The sequence below is a fragment of the Hyperolius riggenbachi genome, chromosome 8, assembly GCF_040937935.1.
Source record: "Hyperolius riggenbachi isolate aHypRig1 chromosome 8, aHypRig1.pri, whole genome shotgun sequence".
Classification (NCBI taxonomy): domain Eukaryota; kingdom Metazoa; phylum Chordata; class Amphibia; order Anura; family Hyperoliidae; genus Hyperolius; species Hyperolius riggenbachi.
In genome coordinates, this window is record NC_090653.1 from 237,331,222 (window position 1) to 237,358,128 (window position 26,907).

Genomic DNA, 26,907 nt, shown 5'->3' on the forward strand with positions numbered 1-26,907 from the left:
TTCTCTCTTATCTTTTACAAGCTGGATAAATCGTCCTCTGAGCTGGCTGGGCTTTCACATACTGAGGAATTAGACAAGGGCAAAGCTGTTTGCAGGAAGAAACGAGCAGCCTGAAACTTCAGTGCATGAGAACAGGGGGAAAGAAACACACAAATGATCTCTTGAGATTCAGAAGAAAAGCTGTATACAGCCTGCTTGTGTATGGATGTATTTTCTATGTGTGGATATACTGTACATCAACCTACTTCCTGTTTTGGTGGCCATTTTGTTTGTTTATAAACAAACTTTTTAAAACTGTTTTTAACCACTTTTAATGCGGCGAGGAGCGGCAAAATTGTGTCAGAGGGTAATAGGAGATGTCCCCTAACGCACTGGTATGTTTACTTTTGTGCGATTTTAACAATACAGATTCTCTTTAAGCCCCGTACATATGCTAGATCGAAGTCAGCTGAGGCGGCCAATAATGACCACCTCAGCCGATCATGCAGCGTGTGTACAGCAGCCCCTGACCGTCGCCAGCCAGGCAGACCAACTTAGCTGCGAATCAGCCAATACCTATGTTCATGTTGCTCACCACGCCCACCGCATGACGTCATATCTGCGCTGTTCCATTGATCCCCGCCTCCCCGCATTGCAACAGAACGCGTCGTCAGTTGTACAGCCTCAGCTCAGTGATGTCATCTGTGGGATTGAGGTACCAATCCCTGTTGGGCGACATCAATCCAGCGTGTGTATATGGGCTTTTACACTTGAAGATGCAGAAATGGACTAGGCCGTGACAAAATACCTCATGTGTGACCTATCAGGTGTCTACGTGTTTACACAGTATTCTGGTATGTGGGGGGGGGGGGGGGGGGGGGAATTGAAAAGTGTAATTTAAGCCACCTCAGGTGGAAAGCTGCCACACTCAGCAAGGTGTTATTCCCTAGATCTTGGTGTAGTAATGGGATATTACACACAGTGTATAGTGTTTCCCGTGTAGCAGGCAGAGATGTGCAGCTCTCTCTGGAAGATTTCTTGTGTGAGACTCTCTGAATATTTCATGAGGACACGGCCTGTGATTCAGTCAGGAAGTTCTCTATCCGGACAGGTCACAATGCTAAATATTTCATGCAAGGTTCACACATGCAGACGTAAAGGCCGTAACAGCCGCGCTACACCACCTGTCTTTTGTGTTTGCATACGTTTTGTGGTCGTTGTTCTCTCAAAGCTGAGGCATTTTACTGTTTAAGGTGGTCCACGTTTTTTTCTAGGCTATTAAAATTGTAGCAGTGTAAATAGCATAGAATAGGCTGCTTTTCACAAAAAATAAATATTTGATTCTGGGAGTAGCCATTGTGTTTAGTTTTCAAAGCCTTTTGGCATTAACTGAAAACAAGATTTTCTGTAATTGAATTACAAGAGGCAACCTGTTTAACAGGGAACAGGCACCTAAAGTAAGAGAGATATGGAGGCTGTGTGTCCATTTCCTTTTAAATAAAACCTGTTGCCTGGCATCCTCTTTGGCTGCAGTAGTGTCTGCATCACACACCTCAAATAAGCATTCAGCTAATCTAGTCAGACTTCAGTCAGAAACCTCTAGTCTTCAAGCTTTTTCAGTGTCTATGGCTGAAAGTATTAGAGGAAAAGGATCAGCAGGACAAAAGGACAGCCAGGGAATCCTCATTGTTTAACGCTTTGGCTGCTCCTATAGAGTAATCTCATTTAAGATAACTAAACTGCTTTTGACCTCAGTTGGCAGAACTCCTCCTGTAAATTCTTGGAATGCTTGTATATCTCTCTCTGCTAGCAGAAAATACAGAAACTGAAAGCAGAAGTCCCCTGTTATTGTCTCACACTGCCCCCTAGTGACAATTGGGCATAAATGCACATTGCAGCAGTCTATTTAGTAGCAAGCAAATGTAACAAATGTGAAATAAAAAAAAATGTGCTACAATAAACTAGCTCCCTGGCATACTTATCCTTTGTGTACTTAATTCCATCACATGGATTAAATAAACAAATCAGAATTGTTGTGGCCACATCCTGATTTAAAAACATATTACTTTTAAGGAAGGAGTGACACTGGGAAATGCCATGCATTGCTCCAGGCTTTCTTTGCAGATTATTTGACACGGAAGAGCTCTGATACTCTGTTCTTTCTACTTTGGTCTGTCATGGATTTTTAATGAAGAAATTATTGAATTTTTTAGTATGGTTCTGCCATAAACTGAAAAATGTCACTGTCACAGATGACTGGCATCTCATTCAGGGTAATTTCACCCTGAGCTGGATATCTGGCAGTCAGGTGACCTTTTTTTGCCATACAGCGCATGCCGAAAAACTGCATAGAGCGCTTTTCCAGGTTTTTGCAGGCGGCTCTCAGAAGTAATGAGAACGCCTACATGTGCTTCAATGTTTGTAAATGCTGAAAATTAGCGGCACCACAACAACTTATAGTGGAATGCAGTAAATTATTCAGAATACCCAATTTTCAAGTAATTATACTGCTTTGAGCAAAAGAAACACTTCTTATATGTATATATTGCGGTATATTGGTATGTAGTTTTGCACATTCAGTGAAGTTTAGCCTAGGCTATTTAGTTATGCAGTCTTCTCCAATAGAAAACATTATGGAAGAGCAGCTGTTGTTTCTGCTCACTTCGGAACACACAACAAACAAACATTATGTAAATGTGCACCTTGCTAGCTAGAGATGGCCTTGCTATAATCAATTTAAATCAAACCTGAGGCAAAAAAGAAACGTCTGATAAAATGGATAATACCACACGCTGGGCTTGATTCACTAAACTGTGATAACTCCTATCATGGCCGCATTTTCGCGTGCAATCGTGAATTTACATAAGCAATTGGGAATATTTGCGTGGAAATTCGCGATTGCGCGCGAAACCGCTAGTGCGGCCGTGATATGAGTTATCACTGTTTAGTGAATCAAGCCCACTGTCTTTTAACGGACAACTGTAACCAGAAGGATATGGAGGCTGCCATATTTCTTACCTTTTAATCAATACCAGTTGCCTGGCAGTCCTGCTGGTCCTCTGCCTCTAATACTTTTAGCCATATACCCTGAACATTGCGCACAATTTTCGATTTTATTTGATTAGCCGCACCCAGGCTATGCATATACATAGGTTAGGATTTAGTTAGTGTTAGGCCCCTCCCATGGAGGATTGACTTCTTCGCAGTGGGAGGGACGAGTACTTAATAGGTTGCATGCAAGCTGTTAATGGAAACCAACATCCTCCTCTAGTGGTAGACAGGTCATGTGTATGCTCGGTGTGTATTCGACCCCACAAGTGGGGCTTGCACTCTTTTGCAGGTAGGCACTAGTCTGTTTTTAAGTAGCGCTGCTCATTTCCTTGCTATATACCCTGAACAAGCATGCAGCATATCAGGTGTTTCTGACATTGTCCGATCTGACAAGATTAGCTGCATGCTTGTTTTTGGTGCGATTCAGACACCACTGCAGTTAAATAGACCAGCAGGGCTGCCGGGTAACTGTATTGTTTAAAAAGGAAATAAATTTGGCAGCCCCCATATTATTCTCACTTCTGTTGTTCTTTAAGCTATAAAACAAAGCAGAAATAATGACCATTTGAACTTTCCTGCAGTAACGCTTATTTCAAGCTGTCTCTCACTGTTTCTTGTCTAAGTGCTTCAGAAAACAGGATTGTATTCAGTCCAGTTGGGTTTAATAGCTCAGAGAAGCTCTTTTGCATAGATAACTACTGACGTTTAACTCCTCCTGTACTGGGAAACAGTAGGAGACTTTTTTTCTTTGCTGCTAATGTTCTATTTCTTAGCTGTACTACACATAAAATTCATGATCTCATACGTTTATTTTCGCTTCAGGTTTGCTTTAAGAATGTTAATCAGGGATCGGGAAGATTTTGCCATCGGCGAACACTGACATAATAATGTATTAATGAATATTGTAAAATATGAAAACTGTAATCAGGTTACATTCAGTTAAGTTCCTCTTTAACACTGAAGTAAAAAACAAATTATGATATAATGAATTGGTGTGTAGTACACATAATTACTAGAACATTAGTAGCAAAGAAAATATTCTTATATTTTTTTATTTTAAGTTATATAGTGTTTTTATAACATTGCATCATTCTCTAATATGTGCGATTTACACACTACTCAGCATTCTAAATGTTTTTACAGAGCAGTCTGTGAACTGTTGACCTGTCCTCTGGCAGAGAAAAAGAAAATCCTTGCCTGAAAGCTCAGATAACAACCTTCAGAACTCAGAGCTCTCTGTAACTTTGAAAGTTGTAGAGCTCAATGGCTTTTTGCATAGATAACTGCAGTCTCTTAACTCTTCCTGTACTGGAAAAAAACATTAGATTTCTGTCTCTGCACTTAATGTTTTATTTCTGAGCTGTACTACACATACAGATCATTATATCAACAACAACAAAAATTTGCTTCAATGTCTCTGCATTCAGTTTCCATGGAAGGTACCCTCTGATTATATATTTTATCATGGTAAGCTCGAGGTTACTTCTAAGCAAGCTGAGCACCCTGGGAAAGGTATTCCCTGCTGACACCTCTGTGAACAAAGCCATATGTTTGCATGCATTTATTTTTCCGAAACCATATAGGCAGCAGTGATCCATAAAATGCATATAATGAAGCCTCTCATTAATTAACCAGTGGGAGTCCTCTGGGATTTACTCACTATTGCATCAGAGGCTGCTTCCGGAATTACCCATCTGACAAATCTGTTTTACTGTCATATTAACCTCATCTGTAGCACTTTCGAGAGGCGCTTGTTGCTTGGGAGGAAAGCTAAGGCAAATATGGACAATATACTAAAGGATAGAAATATCACCAAGCAAAATAAAAAAATGAGTTTCACTTACCTGAGGCTTCTACCAGCCCCATGCAGCCATCCTGTGCCCTCGTAGTCACTCACTGCTGCTCCAGTCACTCACTGCTGCTCCTAGTGTTAAAGAGACTCCGTAACAAAAATTGCATCCTGTTTTTTATCATCCTACAAGTTCCAAAAGCTATTCTAATGTGTTCTGGCTCACTGCAGCACGTTCTACTATCACCATCTCTGTAATTAATCAACTTATCTCTCTCTTGTCAGACTTGTCAGGCCTGTGTCTGGAAGGCTGCCAAGTTCTTCAGTGTTGTGGTTCTGCTATAAATGCCATCTAGGCCCCTCTCTGCACACTGCCTGTGTGATATTTAGATTAGTGCAGCTTCTCTCTGTTCTATTATCTTTTACAAGCTGGATAAATCCTCCTCTGAGCTGGCTGGGCTTTCACATACTGAGGAATTACATACAGGCACAGCTGTCTGCACTCTGCAGGAAGAAATAGCCTGACACTTCAGTGGAAGATAGCTGCAGGGGGAAAGAAACACACATATGATCTCTTGAGATTCAAAAGGATGGCTGTATACAGCCTGCTTGTGTATGGATGTATTTTCTATGTGTGGACATACTGTACATCAATCTACTTCCTGTTTTGGTGGCCATTTTGTTTGTTTACAAACAAACTTTTTAAAACTGTTTTTAACCACTTTTAATGCGGCGAGGAGCGGCGAAATTGTGAAAGAGGGTAATAGATGTCCCCTAACGCACTGGTATGTTTACTTTTGTGCGATTTTAACAATACAGATTCTCTTTAATGTTCCTGCACTAGCAAGAATGCGTAAAAATGTACGCAATGCGGCCCGCCGACCTCCGAGGTCAGCAAGCTGCCAGCGGGGGACTGGAGCAGCAGTGAGTGACTATGAGGGCACAGGATGGCTGCATTGGAGCTGGTAGAAGCCCCAGGTAAGTGAAACTCATTTTTTTATTTTGCTTGGACCTTCCCTTTAAAGAGGAGCTGTAACCAGGGATTGAACTTCATCCCAATCAGTAGCTGATACCTCCTTTACCATGAGAAATGTTTACCATTTCTCGAATAGATTATCAGGGGGGTCTGTATGGCTGATACTGTGGTGAAACCCCTCCCACTTTGTGATGTCAGAACCGAGGTCCTGACATTTTCCTGTCTGTGAGCTTTAAATAATGGCTGTTTCCAATTGCCAATCAACCAGTATCTCCCTCTGTGCATATGTAGATCCATAAAGAAAAACAACAACCTTTTAGGCTGCTGCATTGTTAGGGGGTGGGCTTATAGATAATGGCAGTTGGTGCTGTCTGGTTTTTTGTTTTTCATGTCTGCCAGTAGAAAAGATGATTACGTGCAGCCTGATTGTGGATTAAACAATATAAACATTTTACTTGGTGAACATCAATCATTTCTTGGTCTCTCTTCCATTTGTTAACTTCTCACTTTGCAATGTATTGATTAATTTTAATAAACTAAAAATAGTATTTCACTTACTTGGGGCTTCTGCCAGCCCCCTGCAGCTGACCTGTGCCCACACCGTCCTGGACTGATCCTCGGTTCCCCCGCCGTGGCTCACTTTTCTTCACGCTGTGGAAGCCGACTTCTAAGTCAATCTCCATTGCGCCCTGGCCATGCGTATCCTTATACGCGTTCCTGTAGCCAGGAGTGTCCTGCGCACAGCAAGGACGCACGTGGCCAGGGCCGCGCATGTGCACTCCAACTGCGTGAAGTGAAAGTGAGCCATGGCGAGGGACCGGAGCATTGGTGAGTGGCTGCGCGGGCAAAGGTCGGCTGCAGGAGCCCCAGGTAAGTAAAACTCCGCTTTAAATACGCGGGTCACATAATGAGAAGACCGAATTCTTTGAATAAATTCTTCATGCTTGGAAAAACTGAGGCAAAAAGAAGGAAAAAGAATAAGAGGATGGCAGAGGCTAAGATGGTTGGACAGCATATGTGAAGCTATGAACGTGCCCATGCAACAGCTGAAAGGAGCAATACATATGGTCACGAAGAGTCAGAGTTCACTAAATGGATGAGGAGGAGGAGCAATTCCAGATAGCTAGAAATATATAGAATAGATTAGTGGAAATGGGCTTTAATTCCTGTGTTTTTAATGTTTACATTTTAATCTAAAAATCTCAGGGACTGTTGGTGATTTGAATAGTTGGATAATGATAAACATTTCTGATTCTGAGAATTATAAGTTGTTGTTTTTTTTGTTTTTTGTTTTTTATGAGCCAGCAATGACCATTTGTACACCTTTTTGTTGTGTTTCAGGTCACAAGGCTTCCGGTTGCTGAGTGTTCCCGCTTCTCCACATGTAATGAGTGTCTGGCTGCTAGAGACCCCTTCTGTGGGTGGTGTGTACTGCAAGGAAGGTACATGTCTAGCCTGGAGTATAGCATACTGTACAGTGTTCTGTTGCATTCGGAAGTACAAAATGTTAAAGCATAGCTACAGACAAAAAGAAAAAAAACTACTTTAGGAGACATCATAATCATGCTACTTAAAGCAAACCTGTGAGATCAGTAGGAGAGAAAAACAGAAACCTGGGAGAGGGTAGCCTCTTGATCTTTCACAGGCTTTCCATGTCCTCCTCCAGACCACTGCTGGACACTGGGACCCCCTGGAAGCAGGCTCAGTCCACCCATGATGCCAAGTGAGGCAACTTCCTCAAGCAGCAGAAGCCTGGGGCCAGCACCAGGCAGAAACAGGAAGTGAAGAGAGTGCCCGGCCAACTTATACTGGGGGCAAACTGTAGCTGGCTTACCTATACTGGGGGCACCTGTACCTGGCTACCTACCTATACTGAGGGTGTTTTTTGGGGGGCTCACCGCAGCTGTAATGTGCGGTGCAAAATGTCGGGTGGTGTGCTATCATTCATTGTGGGGGAAGGGGGGGGGGTCGCATCCTCACAAGTCAGGCAGCAAAAAGTCTAGAAGCGGCCCTGCCTGGAAGTTTACGGCCGCGCCCCTACCAGCGAATGAGCGCAGCCGCACTAAGTAGCATAGAGCCTGCTCAGGCTTGGGGGAAGAAGCTGTGCCTGATCAGCCCTGTGCAGGTGCACGAGGCTAACTGCGCGGTTCGGCCATGCTAGTTCGCAGACGGGAGCACGGCCACACGCACCATCCCTTTATGAGGCATGTCCGGTGGTCCCAGCGCTGCTTTTAATACCGTTGTACTTACGACACTTACTGTGGCAGATTTCACCATTATTGGCTTAAAAGACCACTATTGGAAAAAATTGTAACATTTAAAATGTGTACACATACTTGGATACTCAGTATTTCCTTTATTATTATTTTTTACAAAACACTCATTGGGAAGGATCTATACAAGTATCCTGACCAGCACCCCTACTCATTTGCACTCTATTTTGGCAGTTGGACTGAGCAACTACCATCCAATAAGTGCTTTTGAAAATAAAGAATACACTGATAATCCCCATGAGGAGATAAACTAGCTCAAAAACTGTCAGCTTTCGACTACTTAAAAGGGACCTTAAGGCATCGTTCACACCTAGGGTGTTGTGGGGGTTTTTTTGCGCGCCGGTGATTTTAAAAAAAGCACTAAAATGGCTAGTGCAATGAATCCTTATGGGATAGTTCATATCTGAGCGTTTCGTCAGCTTTCCGCTCAGCAAAGCGCTGCATGTGCCATTTTTAGGGCTGTTTTGCTACAATGGAAGATATAGGAAAAGCGCAAAATGCTCACAAAATCGCTTTGTGCGGCGATTGCGTTCGCACTTTTAAGCATAAATACATTGTATTTATTCTTTAATGGGTCAAATAGTTCACTTCCTGACTTGCGTCAGGAAGTAAAAAAAAAAAACAAATCGCTCTGCAAAAGCGCTTTGAAAAGCGCTTTACAAAAAATCGTAGCGTGCAGGTATGCGCTGGGAGGGGGGGATCACTCACAAAAATCGCATAACGCTGGCGATCGCGATTTTAGATGTGAGCAAAGCCTCACTGAGAGGGATGTTTCCTTTAAACAATACCGGTTGCTTGGCAGTCCTGCTGATCTCTGGCTGCAGTAGTGGCTGAATCACACCAGGAACAAGCATGCAGCTAATCCAGTGTGACTTCAGTCAGAGTACCTGATCTGCATGCTTGTTGAGGGGCTGTGGCTGAAAGTATTAGAGACACAGGATCAGCAGGAGAGTCAGGTTACTGGTAGTATTTTAAAAAGAAAAGGCCATATCCATCTCTGTTTAGGTTCCCTTTAAGGTGGCCATTAACAATGCAGTTATTTGGATCAATCTATCAGAAAGGATGGTTGGGGCCCACTAACAGAAAGATGGCTACTATTCAATTCCGTGAGATTAATGGAATCGATCAGAAAAAGGATTGATGCGATCATCAATATTACAATCAAATTGGAGAATCGACTGCCTGAAGAATTGTTTTGTTAATGGCCACCTTTAGTAGTAGCAGTAGAGTATTGTGTTGTGTTAGCCATCAGTTAAATCGGGAAATTAGCCCATAAATCATCCTTGTAATGTTAGTGATAGCAAAGTAGGGGAAAACAAATTTTTTTTTTTTTGAGCCTCTTGGTGAGATCCCTGAAGTTCCTGGAACTGCTCACCTGCTGTAGCTCGTTTTAAGGAGGCTCCATTGGATTTAATAGTTTTGAGCGTTATAGAGGGAGCAGTAGTAGGTGTGAGATCAAAAGCTGGAAAAAGCAAACTACATGGCGAAAGGGAATAAATCGATACTGTGACTGAGTAGATGTCCCACCTATATCTTCTGCCAGCCCAATCTCCTGACAGTCATACTGTCTCAGGGCTGACCTGATTTGTTCTTGCTGTGCTAAGTCTTGCTACTTTTTATAGTCCAATAATGCTTTGATATTAGGTATATTCATCCTGTAAAAAGGTTCATTTATGCCCAGTAATTATAGGGGTTGGTCACCTGTAAGTCTTGCCAAAGAAAACGGACTCCTGTTTATTGGGAGCTGAGCATTCTGAATATTGTATTGTTCACAAAGCTAAGCTCAAGGCAACAGGCGAAGCTGGTAGTTACATGCGCCAACATTTCATTAAACTAAATGTATCATTATCTTAGTAAGCACCATAAAAACCTGTACAGTGTGGCTGCAGAACTCCAGGCATGTTACAGTAATCCACCCTTAATAAAGCAGATATTCACCTTCCCATGAAGGCTCACTGCAGCCTCTGCTACTCAGGTGACAGGTCCCTCTGGCATTTAAAGTGGACCTGAACTCTTGTACAGGATAGAAGGAAAACAGTGAGAAATGCACCCTGTATGTATTTAGAGAGTTTTGTCTGTCTTCCCCATCCTCATTTGTGACTAATCACAACTGTAATTTGCTATGTCAGCTGGTTGCCTGGGCAGAGCAGGTATTTTGTAAACACAGGATATTGACCCTATGTCTGCTTCCATGAAAGCAGGAAGTAGATGAACTGCAGATTTATTGCAGGATTTGTATCAGCTGTAACAAAGAAATAGTATGCTGTTGCTTAGCTTTTAGAGGAGAGAGGAAGTTCTGAGTTCAGGTCCGCTTTAAAATGCTTTTGTACATGGTTTGATGTCTTGCTTGCTATGACTGCATCATGTAAGAAATTAACTAGGGTGTTTCTAAATGAAACAAACAAATGATTAAACTCAAGTACCACAGAGATCGCTGCAAACTAGTTGGTGACTAATGGATATCGACATGCCTCCAAATTCGTGAGTTGCAAAATATAAAAGCACTGGAAAGATTCTCCTCACTTCCTGTGATGTCACTGGGAACAGGAAGAGGCACATTAATAACCTTGTGCAGGGGTCTAACACTTCCTGCTCAACCCAGAACACTTCAGTTGCAATGTTTAGCTTGGCTTTTGAACCTGGCAAGTAAATTAGAGATGACTAAAATGAGAACATCACTAACAGGGTTTTTCCTTTGGTTATTATTATCACAGGTGTACAGAGAAGCAGCAGTGCGAGGATAGTGGTGAGGATAATCACTGGCTGTGGAGTTTTCAAGATCAGATTCACTGTGTGGCTATCCAGGATCTCCTGCCAGCCAATCAGACTCGACACGAGCAGACGGAGGTATGTAGCAGAGAACAGGACTCTGCGGAACATTGTTCAGCCCAATTTCTTTTTTTCCTGTGGCTTCTCGTGTTAAAGAGAACCTGTGACTGTGTACACTAACTAAGCACTTAATTAGGAACACCTGTATACCTGCTTATTAATACAATTATCTAATCAGCCAATCATAAGACAGCAGCAAAGTAAATAAAACCATGCAGATACAGGCAGGGCTGTGGAGTTGGAGTTGGAGTCGGAGTCAGCGCAATTTTGGGCACCCGGAGTTGGAGTCGTTGATTTCATAAACTGAGTAGTCGGATAATTTTTGTACAAAATCCACAGCCCTGTTAAGTATTAGAGTAAGGAGTCGGAGTTGGGGCCATTTTGGGTACCCGGAGTTGGAGTCAGAGTCGTGGTTTCATAAACTGAGGACTCTGAGTTTGAGTCGGAAGATTTTTGTACCGACTTCACAGCCCTGGATACAGGTCAGGAGCTTATTCACAAACATCTAGTGTGTGGCTGTTCTGTGAACCAAAATACCTTTTTTTGATTTAACAATTTAGCAGCCAATTTATTTAGAGGCTTGCAAGTGCTCCGAGCCAATTTATTTTAGCACTTTTTTTTTGTATCTCATTGTTACAGTTCCCTGCTAATAATTAGTACTGCTTTAATGTGTATTTATGGACATTTGTCACTAGGGGGCAGTGTGAGACAATAACAAAGGACTAATACTTTCAGTTTTTATTTTTTCTGCTAGTAGATAGAGATCAAAGCATTCCAAGAATTTACAGCACAACCGTTACTGCCCACTGAGGTCAAAAGCAGTACACTTATCCCAAATTAGATAACTCTTTTGAAGCTGCTAATGGGTTAACAGACCAGAGGAGAATGGCTAGACTAGTTGGAGTCGACAGAAAGGTTCAGATAATTGCATTTTGAAACTTGTGAACAGGATAGCATCTCAGAATACAAATAACTTTGACCCAGGTCTGGGTCTGGCAATGGTAGCAGGAAATTTTAGATGTGAAAGTGCAGAAATTTAGTGATGGAATCATGTCAGCTTGGTCCAGAATCTCAAAACAACCCGTGCCCCAAAGGACTGAGGCTCTCTTAAAGGCAACCGAAGGTCCTGCTCAGTATTATTATTGTGTTAATAAAGTGCTTAGTGAAAATGAAGGTATTTGTTCACGTGTTGTGGCAGACACAACCTGATTAACTAGAGCCCTATTGCCGTGGTTACTGAATATCTCCAGGGCGAAATGTCAGACAGTGTGACAACAGGACTGCCTTCCCAGGTTACTGAAGTGGTGTCAGGAGGTTCAGAGCTTGGGTGATTCAAACATGCTCTGTCTAAGCAGCACTCCTTCTCTCATTGGAAAATGAGTGGTGATGAGTTTAGGCAGCATACACGAATGACTGGAATTTCAGTTTAGGGTATTCCAGAGGTATTCAAGATAAGTTTGTGCAGGTCAGGGAGAAACCGAAAGATTTGAAACAAGGAGCAGCCTCTGTAAGCTTGTTTTGGATGTGGCGATAAGGGAGCAAGAACCTTCTGAGTGTTCTGAGCACTTTGCGGTTCACATCAATGCTGCAGCTCTCTACTCCTGATCTCCATCACTGCCAGGAGAGATGCCAGGAGTCTGACGTGACCCTAGTGTATGTAAGTAGGACTTTGTCAACAGTTATGTACTGTCACACAGGGGCAATGCCAGCCCCTTGCAGGGGTAAATGCAGGATTTTTAAGGGGGGATTCCTGAAAGGTCCAGAAGCACTCATGTCCCCAAGTGCTTCCGAAGACAGGTGGCTCCATGCTGCCCATGCACAAAAGTGCGCTGGCGTATTACGGAGCTGCCTATCTTTGGAAGTACTCAAGGATACAAGTGTTTCTGAGGGCTTCTGGAAGCAGCGAATTTGAACGGGGAACAGCCCTGGAACAACTCTCTGAGAGAGAAACGGGAGATAGACTTAGTTTGGACAATTCAGTGGCATTTGCCACATAGGCGCAAGCGATAACCATATGATACAGGGATATATGCATCTGTGGAAGATGTCGGCACTATATAAATACTAAATAATATTAGCATCTGTAAAAAAGCTACATATCAATTCAGAGGATAGAAACAAATTTCAAGTCTCACAAACCAATTCTAGTAGAAGGTTACATATATTGTCACTATATAGATCAGTTCCCAGGCTTGAAAAGGGACAAAAGAATTTGGCACCAAAAGACCTGTTCCTCTGTAAAATGAACAGCTAGTTCCCAGTTTTTACAAAACTTTCAATGTGATACAAAGGGCTCATTCACTTTAGGCAACGCATGCATGCATTGCAATGTGCTAAATCGCATAGGTCGGCAGCTTCCATTCTAAAAAAAAGAAATGCATGACAATGCATACATCATGTGCGATGATGTTCCCGGCTAAGTTACAATACAGCACACTGTAGTGTGAATGCTAACATGAAAGTCTATAGACTTTCATGCTACCTGCATTGCAGGCATTATGTGTAGTGCTGTCTGTGATGACTCACCGCACATGGTATTGGTATTGCTTTAGAGCTCATTCACACTAACTGCCATCTAAATCATATCTTCAACAATGAATAGACAGACAAACCCTTGCAGTTGTGCTGGGCCTTTTAACACTTAACTTTACAACACGGCATAGAAAGCAAACATATCTGCACATTTAATGTTCATATCAGAAGAGACAGTTTTTTGTCACAAAGGTGCAATTCATGGCAGCACGGACACATCCAGCCAGCGCTAGGGGAAGGGGGAAAACAAGGGTGAATGAGGGAGAGAGGAGGAGTGGAGAGACTGAGATAGAGCAGAGAGCGTATCTGTATTGCAGTCCCACATCACACAGAGGCTACTTGCCTGTAATGTGTCTCCTGTCCCTGTCAGCCCCTCACAAGCTGCAGGCAGCCCTCCTGAAGTTTAGGGACTGTCAAAAACGTTCCAACCTGTGAAATACCTTATGTAGCTGTTTACATGCAGTCTTTACAATGGTGAGAGAGCTGAGTTTTTCCCACAGACCCTGCAGGAGGCAAGCCTCTGTATATTTACCAGCTTGCCCACTTCAGAGATTTCAGGGAAATTTTTTTAAAGGTACAGGAGTCTCAAGGGGGTATCCAAGACATCGGTAACCCCCTGGCTAAATGCGCCAGTGCCTTCTGCAGATGACAAAGAGTGAAATTAATCCCCCCCAAAAAATTAAAAAACAATTTCTTCACATGCTGCATATACATGGATGCACATGTGCATACACACTATTATTACTCTGGGACATGCACAAGAAAAGACACAGAACATTTTAATTGTGCTTTTCTCCTGGCGGACTCAAAGCTCCAGAGCTGCAGTTACTAGGATGCGCTCTATTGGCAGTAGCAGTGTTTGGGAGTCTTACCCAAAATCTCCTTACTGAATAGGTGCTGGCTTACTGAACAGGAAGAGCTGAGACTTAAACCCAGGTCACCTGTGTCAGAGGCAGAGCCCTTAACCAGTACACCATCCAGCCAATGCTGCACATAATGCATAACCTCATAGATGACAAATGTTTTATGGCTATTATGTGGCTGTCATTTTAGAATATAGTTAAACGGGACTTTAATAAGGCTTTGGCATAACCTTGATTGTTTATTTATGGTTTTGTTTAATGTTTTTGGTTCCATTTTTAGGGCTGGTTCACACGGACATCTGGCAAGCTTTTGCGTTTTTTTGTTTAACCGCTAGCTGATCTACTGTTGTATTATCTACAGCAGAATAGCTCTGACAAACACACACCTTCCAACCTCAGATCTATCCTGATGATCGTTATTTAAAGTGTATGCAAAGCTCTTGTGTGCACCAATCTGAATCAGTGACCCCAGCGCCACAGCAGTGCATTTAGTCACCAGTGTCTGCAGTGTAATTGGGCACTTTGTTTGGTTTAGGCTGTAGCAGGCTGATATTTAGAATGGAACACATGACGTATTGTATAGATCTGTATAATGTCCTCTCCCAACAGATCTCCATGACCGTGCCACGATTGCCAGCAGCAGCAAACGACGACAGCTGGAAGTGCTTCTTTAATGAGTGGTTCACCCCTGCGCTTGTATATGGCACCCAGGTCCGATGCCGCTCTCTGCCACCGGAGCAAATGCCACCCAATCCTCCAGGAAAAGGTGAGCTGACACCCAGACAAGACTCAAGTTTCTGGAATTTGTGCTGAAAACAGGAAATGAGCTGCTGACTGGTGAAAGAGGAAGCATGTAGCAGAATTTTCTAGCCAGTGGCAATAGTTTGGCTGACCATGTGTAACTGATAGTGGCTATACAGTGGGCTACACTGTGGCATAGTGGCTGGGGTCAGAGTTCTGGAAAGGCCACACAGGTCCGGGCCGAGAGCGGCTGTTGCCCAGGGGCGTGGCTGCACATGGAAGAGGGGTGGATACATATGTAAGGCAAGGTTGCAAATGGGAAGAAACATATAGAAGAGAGGGGCTAATTTACATGGATGTAGCATGTGGAAGTGGGGGCTGCACATGGATTAAGAGGGACTCTTCTGCTTATGGAAGGGGAGCCAATGGAAAGTTTGCCTACGGGTGAAAAAGTATAAATCCTTGTTAGGTGATAACACTCTCTCGCCTTTCAGTAAAAGAGTTCCAGCTTCACATTTCAACCTAATGCAGAACAATATCTGCATGGAGTTTGTACGTTTTCCTTGTGTTTGCATGGGTTTCCTCTGGGTGTTTAAATTTCCTCCGACATCCTAAACCTATACTGGTAAGTTAAACTCCTCTGAAGATGTCAGTGCTGTATACATACTTAATGATTTTAATAATAATAAACTCGCCATACATTGCGCAGCCTAGGTTGTATTAACTTGGCCCGTCTTATCACTTTCATATACAATAATGATGGACACTAATGATCCAATCGTTTATTGTCCAATCTTACCACCAAATCTATATAGTAGAAGGGTAAACTGAGTGAATTCATTGAATAGGTACACACAATGCCCGTGTGCAGTGTGAAAGGCTCATCCATCCACGGGCACTCCTTCCTAAAATATATTGGAAATCTGTCTCAGAAAGGGATCTATCTACTGGTCGGTCTGGCAATACATCCAAGTGACATTGGGCCACCCTTATGCCTGGTACACACAATGAGATTTTCTTGCAGATTTACTGCCAGATCGATTATTTCCAACATGTCCAACTGATTTTTCATAGAATTGAACAGAAAATGGATCGGAAGTCAGATCGGACATGTTGGAAATATAATCGATCTGGCCGTAAATTATGAGTACCAGGCATCAGACTGTACAATTAGATTGTAGGGTGTGTGGCCAGCACTAGAAGGACTCACAGGTCTGAAAACCATGTATCAACTATCATAGACACTACCAGTATCAGCACCCAGGTAATCTGTATGTAGGACTATATTGCAGGCATGTGTAACTGCTTCACATATCTCTACCTCTATTTGTTTAGTTCCCCCCTGATTGGAGCCCAGACACCAGTATGTGCAGCATGTCTGTATCTCTGCTATGCTAGACTGCACGGCTGGAACATAAACTGTCTACTCTGCGGCAGAGAGGCATGGAGGGCGCTCAGGCTGTGTCCTCAGTAATCAGGTCTGTCAGGAATGCTGAGCATTGGTGGAGTTCCAGAGGCTGCAGAATGACAGGGTGATGCTGGCGGGTTGTGGTCTCGTGGATAGAGAAGTGGCTGCTTCTCATAGAGAGCAGAGGGCAGCCACTGTCTGCTGCTGCAATCAGCCGGCTCTTCTAATTGTGTACACAAGTCATGCCTGCTTCTGTCCTAATTCCTCTTTCCTGAAGCCTGACAACGCTGAGTCAGTTGTCTAATCATTTACATGACTTCCCCATAGTAACACTGCGTCATGCATGTATTACAACATAAACCAAACTCCTATCCCAAAGTGCAGTTATGTATCTATTTATATTATTATTTAGTATTTATATAGCACTGACATCTTCCGCAGCACTTTACAGAGTACATAGTCATGTCACTGACTGTCCTTAGGCTTCTTTCACATCTAACAACGTGTGCAGGAGCCGTTCTCCTGCATGCGTTATGGCCTGCAGCGTGTCGTCGGGATGTTGTGGTGCGACGCAGTCAAAGGGGGTAGTTATTAATTCACCCGATGATTAAAAGCTCCCGGGTGCGTCGAACCGCAACACATGAAAACGCAGCGTCGGATATGAAAGGTAAAATGAAAGTCTACGGACTTTCATTTTACCTTGATTAATGCAAAGTATTGACTTTGCGTTAAACTGCAGATAACTGGCTCAGATGTGAAAGAGCCCTCAGAGGAGCTCACAATCTAATCCCTACCATAGACATCGTATTCTACATCATAGTCTAAGCCCAGTTATAGGGGGAAGCCACTGTACTTTTCTGTATGCTTTTTATGCTTGGTATGTGGAAGAATACCAGAGTGACTGGAGAACATTCAAACTCTGTGCCCTGGGTGGAGTTCTAAAGGTGGCCATACATCTCCCGACTTGGCGGCTGATCGACCATCCAATTTTAATAATTATCGAATTGGTTGAAAATCTGTGCCGCCAAGAGCATGCTCAATCGGGTTGAAATTGGTCGCATGTATCAATCGGACATGCTGCAAGATATTGGGTCCTCGTGGTCAGTAGTGATTTATGTGAGCACCTCATTTGCATAGGCGAACTGCTCACCGCGAATAGCTATGGGCAGCCTGGCCCTGTACTACTTCCGGGTCACAATGTCTCGCTGTAGTACGCATGCCCTGGCCCGGTGGTGCTCGCCTGTGGCCAGGCACGCTTAGCGCATGACCGTGACGTCACAAAGCGTGGCCGGCCACAGGCGCGCAATCAAGGACACGCACTGCCAGGTCAGGGCATGCGTACTAATGAAGGTTGCTCATAGATGTTCGCCGGCGAGCAGTTCACCACCGTCTCTAGTGGTGAATCGGGTGCACAGTGGTAACAGCGAGCCATAACGGGACAAGCTACAAAACTCCCGCCGCTGTTCCTCCTAGTGTATAAATGTGCCCCCGGTGTGTGCATTTATACATTACCTGCCCTATGTGGCCCACCACACGGTGCCCATCCATCTTCAGAATCCTGCGCCTCCATTAGCGCTATACATGCCGTCTGCGTATAGCACATGGTGCATGTCTGACATCACACATGCCACGTGCTATACAAGGGCAGCATAGAACAGGTGATATATAAATGAACACGCAGGGTGCACATTTATGCACTAGGGGTCAGCAGCGGATGTGGCGGACTTGGCTGATTGTGTATGGGCAGGCGACAGATCTCTCTCTAAGATTAGATCAGAAAGAGATTTGTCTCTTGGTGGAATCTGCTCATCATTGCTAGATGTATGGGTATCTTAACCGGGAACCCATCGCTGCAATCCCGGCGTGCAATCCACTACACCACCGTGCTGACCATTATATTTATAGATTGTACTTTTTTGTTCCCTGTATTTATATAATACAGGCACATTACTCGGCACTTTACTCCACTGGAAAGATTGTATAATTAAGATCATATGGTGTGTAGCCAGCTTTAACCATCATGCTGCTAATCTGTTATATTTTCCACAAATTCGGATGGTACTTCGATGAATGCACTGATCCTTCATAAGTGAACAGTCATTTACGTTTAAATCTGTAATTAAACAGACCTGACTGTTTTTTTTAATCAAATATCTATTGACAGATCCAATTACTGTATTGTGGGGGAGGGGCCCACCGCTGTACACCTGCTGGATACTTGACCGAGATGGTGCAAAACGGTCATCTTGGTTGAGTTTCTCAAGCGTGTGTACGAAGCTTAAGGGCTGGTTCAGACGGACGTTTGCAGAGCGTTTACAGCCAGCGTTCAGGGCTTGGTGTTAAACGCTCCCATTCAAGTGAATGGGAGCGTTTGTACCAAGCTTTCAAGCGCGTTTACACAAACGCGGCGTTTGGGGTCCCGATTTTCCCTGGCGTTCAAGGAGCCCCTGGAAGCTACATGTAGCTTCCAGGGGAGGTTAACCGCGACGGCTAATGTCCCCCTAGGGGAAGAAAAAACGCGACCGCATCCAAACGCACACGAACGCTGCTGAACGCGACGCCAGCAAACGCAACGCCTCCAAACGTCCGTCTGAACCAGCCCTAAGGCATACTGATGACTGTTTAATTTGTGATATTTCTGGCAACCTTGAGGTTTTTTTTTTTCCATCTGTCTATTCATTTTTGATTCCGAGAGCCTGTAATATAAAAGTCTTTTGTGTTGGCAGATCACGTGACTGTGCGGTTAGCGCTGGTGTACAAGGAAATCACAGTTGCCGTGACAGACTTTGTCTTCTATGACTGCGGTGCAGTAATGGAATTGGCGGTCTCTAACCCGTAAGTGTCTGTGTTAAAGAACCTAGGTCATTTTTACCTTTCAATATTGCAAATATGTGGTATTTTTATTCTATAATATGAAATGACGACAAAGCAGGGCTGTTTGATTACACACACACCTGAAGCACATGTATCACTTGCCTGCTGCCCTGGTAACCCTCTTATGGCCCATTCACACTAGAAATCGTTAAACGCAATTGCAAGCGCTGAGCGAGTTTTCCAGCATTTTTTCCTAGAGATTTTCCAGCGTTTTTTTTCAGCGATTTCTAGTTCAATAAGCTGTGTCTGTCTTCCATAAACAGCAAATGACATCTGCACAGGAAAAAGAGGTGTTTTGTGGGTAAACTGCAAGGTTTGGTGCGGAAAATCGCTGGAAAAACTCTGTTGAGTGTGAACAGGCCAGCGATTCCAGAGCGTTTTACCAGCACTATTATACTTAACATTGAAACGCTAATCACTCAGAATCGCAGAAAAAGCTGCAGGCAACGAGTTTGCGTTTCAGCAAATCGCTTAGATGAGAACACTTCCATATACTTTTCATTGTACAAGCATTTTTCAACAGCCCAGATGCTATGCGGCTGCTTTAAATCCTGAACGTCAGGAACTCAGCTGACACTGCTGTGTTGCTGGGATGGAATCTGAAGCAGATTTGAGATGAGATAGTTGCTTGAGAGCTTCTGGAATTACTTTTGTCCCCAACAAGTGGATCTACATGCTCTACCATAGTATAGGGTTAAAGGACACCTGAAGTGACAGGGACATGGAGGCTGCCATATTTATTTCCTTTTTAAGCAATACCAATTGTCTGTCCTGCTGATCTTCTACCTCCAGGATCTGAACTTTTAATACAAAACGTAAAGTGCCTTAATGCACAACGGGGAGGGGGGTGTAAAATTGAGATTTGTTTTATGTAACTGGGACTGTGGTGTGTAAATTATACATATTATAGAGTGTTAGTAGCCCAGGTATTGCAGCAGTCCCTGAATGAAGCTGTGTGTTTTGTGTCTGCAGGTGTAGTGGGTGTGTGAGCAGCCCCTGGAGGTGTCACTGGTGTTTATATGACCACGAGTGTATCGACAGTGCCACGTGCAGCAAGGACCAGACCATCATCTACAACCAGAATGTAAGCAGATACTTCTATCACCTGTTTGGTAGTGGCAAAGGGTCTTATCTAAAGCGTACCTGAAGTCACATGATGAGATAAATATGGTGTATGTATGTGTGTGTGTGTGTGTGTGTATATAAATATATATATATAGTAACAATCCTACTTAGAAATACACTCACAACCGTTTAAAAAGGGAGGTAGTGGTGGACCTGCCTTCCCCAAAGAAGACTCGATTTTGTTGAATATCAAACAAAAATTGTCTTTATTTGACAACTTTACAGTGCAATGTGTTTTGGAGGTATGGCCTGCTTCATCAGGCAAAATAGGGAGTATCTGGACAGAATGTAATTCAAACCTAAGCCCTTCTGAGGCCTGATGAAGTGGTATATGCCTGTGGAATGTGTTTCACTGTGGATAAGAACGCTGATTTTTGTCTAATATTCAGCAAAATCGAGTCTTCTTTGGGGGTGAGGTAAGTCCACCACTACGTCCCTGTTTTTAGTGTATTTTTCTCTGATAGGCGCCTGGGTGGAGAGGTGTTTTCCCCTTTTTCCTATCTACAGAGAGAGACATCTTAACCTCAGTGGGATAAGATCTAAACTCCCCAACTGTTCAATCAATGGTTGCCTTGCCGGTAACCCTTGTTTGTCAGTATAATTTTATATATGTCACGACTTACCATTGTCTTCACTTGCTACACTATTGGCGGCTTTCTGTGTTGTCTGTTTGTCTCTACTTAGAATTCATTTGTGTTCCCTTATTTATTATTATTTTTTCATCTTAGAGCAAACTAGGGACCTGAAATATTATAAGATGAACTTCCCCATATGGGAGGGTTTGTAACAGTGTTTCCTTTGGAGCGGATGTGGGGTCATTTCTTACCTATAGGGATGGTGTGTCCTGTAGCTCACTGTCCCCATATGGTCCACCACGTTTCCCAGGGAGCAGCTGCAGTTTGAAACGTCCCGGTGATGTTGCACATTTCTGGCTAGGAGATGTAGTCAGTGGATGTGATTACACTTCCTGGCCAGGAGATGTGCCAACATCGATTGGATCCAAAGGAGTGCATGTGGGTTTTTTACGAAAACATATTAAGTAAAGCTTAAATGTACTAATGGCAATTAGGGTTTTTTTATGTAAAACTTACATTTAGTGATGACAAAAAGTTTAAAGTGTTCAGTGCAGACAAGGTAGCTGAACTTAAAGAGGAACTGTAACCAAGGATTGAACTTCATTCCAATCAGTAGCTGATACCACCTTTCCCATGAGAGGCTGTGTGGCTCATATTGTGGCTCATATTGTTGTGAAATCCCTCCCACGGTGTGATGTCATGACTATGGTCCTGACAATTTGCTGCCTATGAGCCTTGTTGCATTGTACAGAGCACCTGGCAGAACTAAAGCTATCGCCATATGTGATAGATTTCCAGGCCCGGATTTACCTCACAGGAGCCTATAGGCACAGATTTCCTGGCACATTAGACTTTGCCCTCCATGAATCTACAAACCACTGCTGAACCGCACCGCAAGTGTGCTGACTGGCCCGGCTGTCACTTCTACCTTACTTCCCTTCCCCCATAGATAGCTACTAGTGTCCCTTAGAATTAGGTAGCCAGAAGTACCCTCAATAATAAGTAGCTAGGGTTGCCCCTAAGTATTTAGCTAGAGGAACCGCAGTATTAGCCTTCCTGGGGGTAAGCCCGAGCTGAGCTCGGGCTATGCCGCGCAGGAGGATTTCTCAGGCCCTGCTGGGCCGATTTGCATAATTATTTTTTTTTGTACACGCAGCTAGCACTTTGCTAGCTGCGTGTACTGCCCGATCGCCGAGCCCCCCCCCCCCCCCCCCCAGACCCCATGCGCTGCCTGGCCAATCAGTGCCAGACAGAGCTGAGGGGTGGATTGGGACTCCCTTTGACGTCGGTGACGTCATCCCGCCCGCCGCCATGGCGACGGGGGAAGCCCTAATGGAAATCCGTTGATCGAAGAGGGTGGGCGGATGCCGCTGCACAGCAGCTGTCATGTAGCTAGCGCTAGGCTAGCTACATGATTTAAATTTATTTTTTTAAATAGTGCTGCGCTGCCCCCTGGCGGTTTTAATTAACCGCCAGGAGGGTTAAGTAGCTACCGTAGAGGTGCCCCTGACTGAAGGGAGATCTCATCAGTGGAATAAAGAGAGCAGGGTGAATAACCTCTCATTTACATTCTCATGAGGACTCTGCATAGGGAAGGAGGGAGTGGAGTGAGCCCCCTTTCCATCATCAGGCACCTGTAGGCACATGTCTACAGTGCCTTATGGTAAATCCAGCCCAGTACATTTCAGAATATAAATCAGGGAAAGGAAAGTTTTTACAATGAGAAAACGCTGGCTAAATAATCTATGTGACTTTTGTAAAAAAAAGAAGCAATTTTATTCATTTTGTTTTCACTACAGTTCCTCTTTAAATACCAAAAAAAGTCACCTGGCGCAGTGATCCCCCAACCCTGTCCTCAAGGCTCACCAACAGTGCATGTTTTGTGGAAATCCACAGAGGTAGTTAACCTCTTGACGACCAGCTAACGCCGATTGGCGTAAACTGGTCGTCTGCGGGTTACCATGGAAACGGCCGCTCGATCGAGCGGCCTTTCCATGTCAGTTCACAGAGGGTGTCTCCGTGAACAGCCGGAGAGCCGCCGATAGCGGCTCGCCGGCAAAATGTAAACAGGCGGGGAAGAAATCCCCGCTGTTTACATGATACGGCGCTGCTGCGCAGCAGCGCCGTAAGTCAGATCGGCGATCCCCGGCCTCTGATTGGCCGGGGATCGCCGGCATATGATAGGCTGAAGCCTATCCCACAATGCGCAGGGCGGATATCCGTCCTGCGCAGCCCAGGAAGGAGAGGGAGGTAAGGGGAGGGGGGGAGCGCACAAAACGCTGCGGAGGGGGGCTTTGAGGAGCCCCCCCCGCTACCCACTAATGGCCGGCGGCGATCAGACCCCCCAGCAGGACATCCCCCTAGTGGGGAAAAAAGGGGGGTAGTCTGATCGCCCTGCTGCACTGCTGATCGGTGCTGCGGGCTGTAGAGCCCACGCAGCACCGATCAGTGAAAATTCCCCTGGTCGGCAAGTGGTTAATCAGCTTGCTGAGACACTAATTACCTCACCTGTGCATGTGTGTGGTTTCCTGCAAAAGGTATACTGTTGCTGGGCCTTGAGGACAGGGTTGGGGAGCTCTGGTATAAAGCATGGAACCTGATTGTCATTATGTGAAAAAAAATATAGCGCCTCTGCAGGAGCCTGGAGAGCATGGATTTACAAGGACTTTAGCAAAGATGGGTTGTTCCACTAAATTTAAGAAACTTTTGAGCATTGGGATGGGGTAATTGAATACAACACATGTTGTTACTTGAAATTATGCGCAAAGCACACACGTAGCAGCATTTGACTAAGGCCTTTCAATGGTGGTGATGTACTGTATATTAATTAGTACATGGGAGTCGACAGTTTATCCACATGTTATTTTATGTAGTCCTGTATTTACCAGCTGTAAAAGGGGGATTGCACAACGTAGTTTTTTTTTTTTCTTTTGTTGTCTCTCAAAACACAAAGTGATCTTTAAACATTTTTGTTTTGCTACACACCCTTCAATTAGCACAGATTTTACTTGTTAATTCTTGTTAAGTAAATAGCCTGCGCCAGGGCCTGGCACGGTGCAAGTCTCTTGTTCTGACATTGCTAGCAGTGACATAGCAGTTAGGGGTGTAGAGATTGGGACTGCACCAGGGCCTCTGTGACAGAGGGGCCTAGCAAGGGTCCTCCTCAAATCACTAGATCTCTACTTTTGCTTTGAATAGTGGTAATCGTTAAGGGCAAGGGTCCACAAACGTTTTGGGTCGAGGGCCGGGTCAACCTACTTCAGACTGCTGGGGGGCCGGAGTATACATAGAAGTTTTTGCGGGCAAGACAGTGATGCATACTAAGGTGACAACCTTCAGTCCAATTGGACAACAGTGTCACCTGATGTGGAATTTGATTGGAAACCAGTGAATTACTGCTTTCTGGCTTCATGGTATATGCGGACCACCAATATTTAAAGATGTAGCCGACCGCATCTATAATACATTTTGTGTGTGGGGGCCGGTAAAAAAAGCCTCAGGGGGCCACATTCGTTTGAGTTTGAGGACCACTAGTTTGAGGACCGCTGATTAAGGGCCTATTTACACTTATAAACACAAAACACTAGCGCTTAGGCTGCATTTCCACTTGTGCGGTGCGGAATCGCCAGGAAATCACCGCAGACGAAATCGCATGCGGGTGCGATTTTGCATGCGTTTTTTCCCGCGATTTCGCATGCGATTTCGCATAGGGTAGTAGGTGGGCGATTTTAACCATGTCACTGCCTGTGTAAATTAACATTACCTCCTAAGCGAAATCGCATGCGAAATCGCGGGGAAAAACGCATGCCAAAACCGCATGCGATTTCTCTATTAGATACATTGTATGCGATTCGCTTAGCGGTGTGCGGGGAGCGAATTCTGACGGCTCTGCCGTGCAGATTTTCCCCGCACACAAAAACGCTCCGCACAACGCACAAGTGGAAACAGGCCCATCCACTTGTATTGGCTGTGCGAATCCGCATGCGGATTCGCTATAGTGGAAATGAGCCCTTAGTGATTTTATGCTGTACAATCACTGCTCACTCTTGATCAGCGCTTTTTAAGCAGTGTATCACGATCGCTCCAGAATTGCGGTAAAATGCTACATGTATCACTACCATATAGCTAATGTTGCACTAGCACTTTTAAAAACGCTAGCAGTTCGGCGATTAGCGGTAAAAGGCCACTAATTACCTAAGTAAGAATGGGCCCATTCACACTGGCAATCGCAAAACGCTAGCACTTATTAGCACGGTAAAATCACTGTACACTCTTGCGATTCCTAAGCAATCGCGATCAGCATTTTTTAAGCACTGTATCGTGATTGCTCCAGAATCGTGATAAAATGGTACATGCCATGCATTTTGCGATTGCAGCTAATCGCGCGCGATCGGCGGCAGTCACGGCAGTGAGATCACTGCTAATAGTTTGTATTGCGCTAGCGTTTTAAAAAGTACTAGCTCTTCGGCGATTAGCAGGAATTACTCACTAATTGCCAGAGTGAGGATGGGCCCTATCCAACTGTTCCATTCCTCTGCATAAAGAGGACCTGAACTCAAAACTTCCTCTCTGCTCTAAAAGATAACCAACAGCATAATAACCTTTAAAGAAAAAAAAGTCTCAATAGAAATCCTGCACTAATTTTGCAGTGTGTCTACTTCCTGATTTCATGGAAGCAGACAAAGGGTCAACATCCTGGGTTACCAATTAGCTGCTCTGCAAAGGCTGCCTAGATTCCTGAGCTGACAAAGCTGAGGCCCCTTTCACACTGGTGGGTTGCGTCACCCTGTTTTTACTGCACGGTGACGGTGCACCAATGAAAGTCTATTGGGTAGTTCACACCGATGCGGCCAAAGTGACATATTTGCCGCTCGGCCTACACTGGCACAACAGTGCGTTGGTGTTGAACTTGCGCGGTGAGTGGAAATCATGTAAGTCTATGGTGACAGTTATATTTATTTTTTTGCATTGCGGCGCGCATACACAGAAGTGCCTTTTGTCAATACATCTCCACGCAGTTCAAACGTTGGCCACAGGAAGCGAGTACTAGAGGGCCTCACTTCCTGCTTGGCCTGCAGCCAGAATGGGGATTACCGCGTACTGCCGCAGTAATCTCCATCAGCACTGCTCCAATCTCCAATCATCCAATCGCACTGCTACCGTGGGCTAGAAGTGTGTAACCAGCCCCAGGGAGCAAATTACACTGGTGATTAGTCACAGATGAGGGGGAACTAGACAGGCTAAATTCTCTAAATACATACAGGGTGGATTTCTCTGTTTTCCTTCTGTCTTGTGCAAGAGTTCAGGTCCACTTCAAACCTCTCTGACACTTCAGCTGCCCTCCGCAGGTTTTGCTGCTGTGTATCCATTATGTAAAGTGTGTTTTGAGGTGCCCACACTGGGGTCCATATCGCTAAACTATACCACTGGTTGCTAGATTAGGCCTGAGCTGATGTCTTGTCCCTCATGCAGGATGGAGATCAGCAGCTGTCTGGCCCAGATTCTTGCCCGAGAATGGAGAGAGTGAAGGGCTCTCACCTGATTCCTGTTGGCCTGGAAAGAGAACTGGACCTTATCGGACGCAATCTGCACCTGCTCAATGTGAGTTACAGTACTTGTTTCTAAATTGCGTGGCTGTACCTAATGGCTGTACCTAATGGCGTGAATCTAGGGTGATGTTATTATAATCATATATAAGCATGAAAGATGTGGATTTTTGTAACCTACAGAGTTCTTACAGCTTAAAGAGAACCTAAACTGAGAGGGATATGAATGTTTCCTTTTAAACAATACCAGTTGTGGGGCAGTTCTGCTGAGCTCTTTGGATGCAGTAGTGGCTGAATCACACACCTGAAACAAGCATGCAGCTAATCCAGTCTGACTTCAGTCAGA

At 44.3% G+C, this 26,907-nt stretch overlaps 1 protein-coding gene across 4 annotated transcripts in view; it reads left to right on the forward strand.

The window, feature by feature from the left end:
- Window positions 1-26,907, forward strand: part of PLXNB3 (plexin B3) — a 177,495-nt gene that overhangs the window by 96,890 nt on the left and 53,698 nt on the right. For all 4 annotated transcript variants that reach the window (XM_068248383.1, XM_068248382.1, XM_068248385.1 and 1 more), the window contains exons 5-10: window positions 7,137-7,237; window positions 10,783-10,915; window positions 14,902-15,058; window positions 19,168-19,276; window positions 20,288-20,399; window positions 26,488-26,616. In XM_068248383.1, the coding sequence (XP_068104484.1) occupies window positions 7,137-7,237; window positions 10,783-10,915; window positions 14,902-15,058; window positions 19,168-19,276; window positions 20,288-20,399; window positions 26,488-26,616 (741 nt within the window). The remainder of the gene's footprint in view (window positions 1-7,136; window positions 7,238-10,782; window positions 10,916-14,901; window positions 15,059-19,167; window positions 19,277-20,287; window positions 20,400-26,487; window positions 26,617-26,907) is intronic.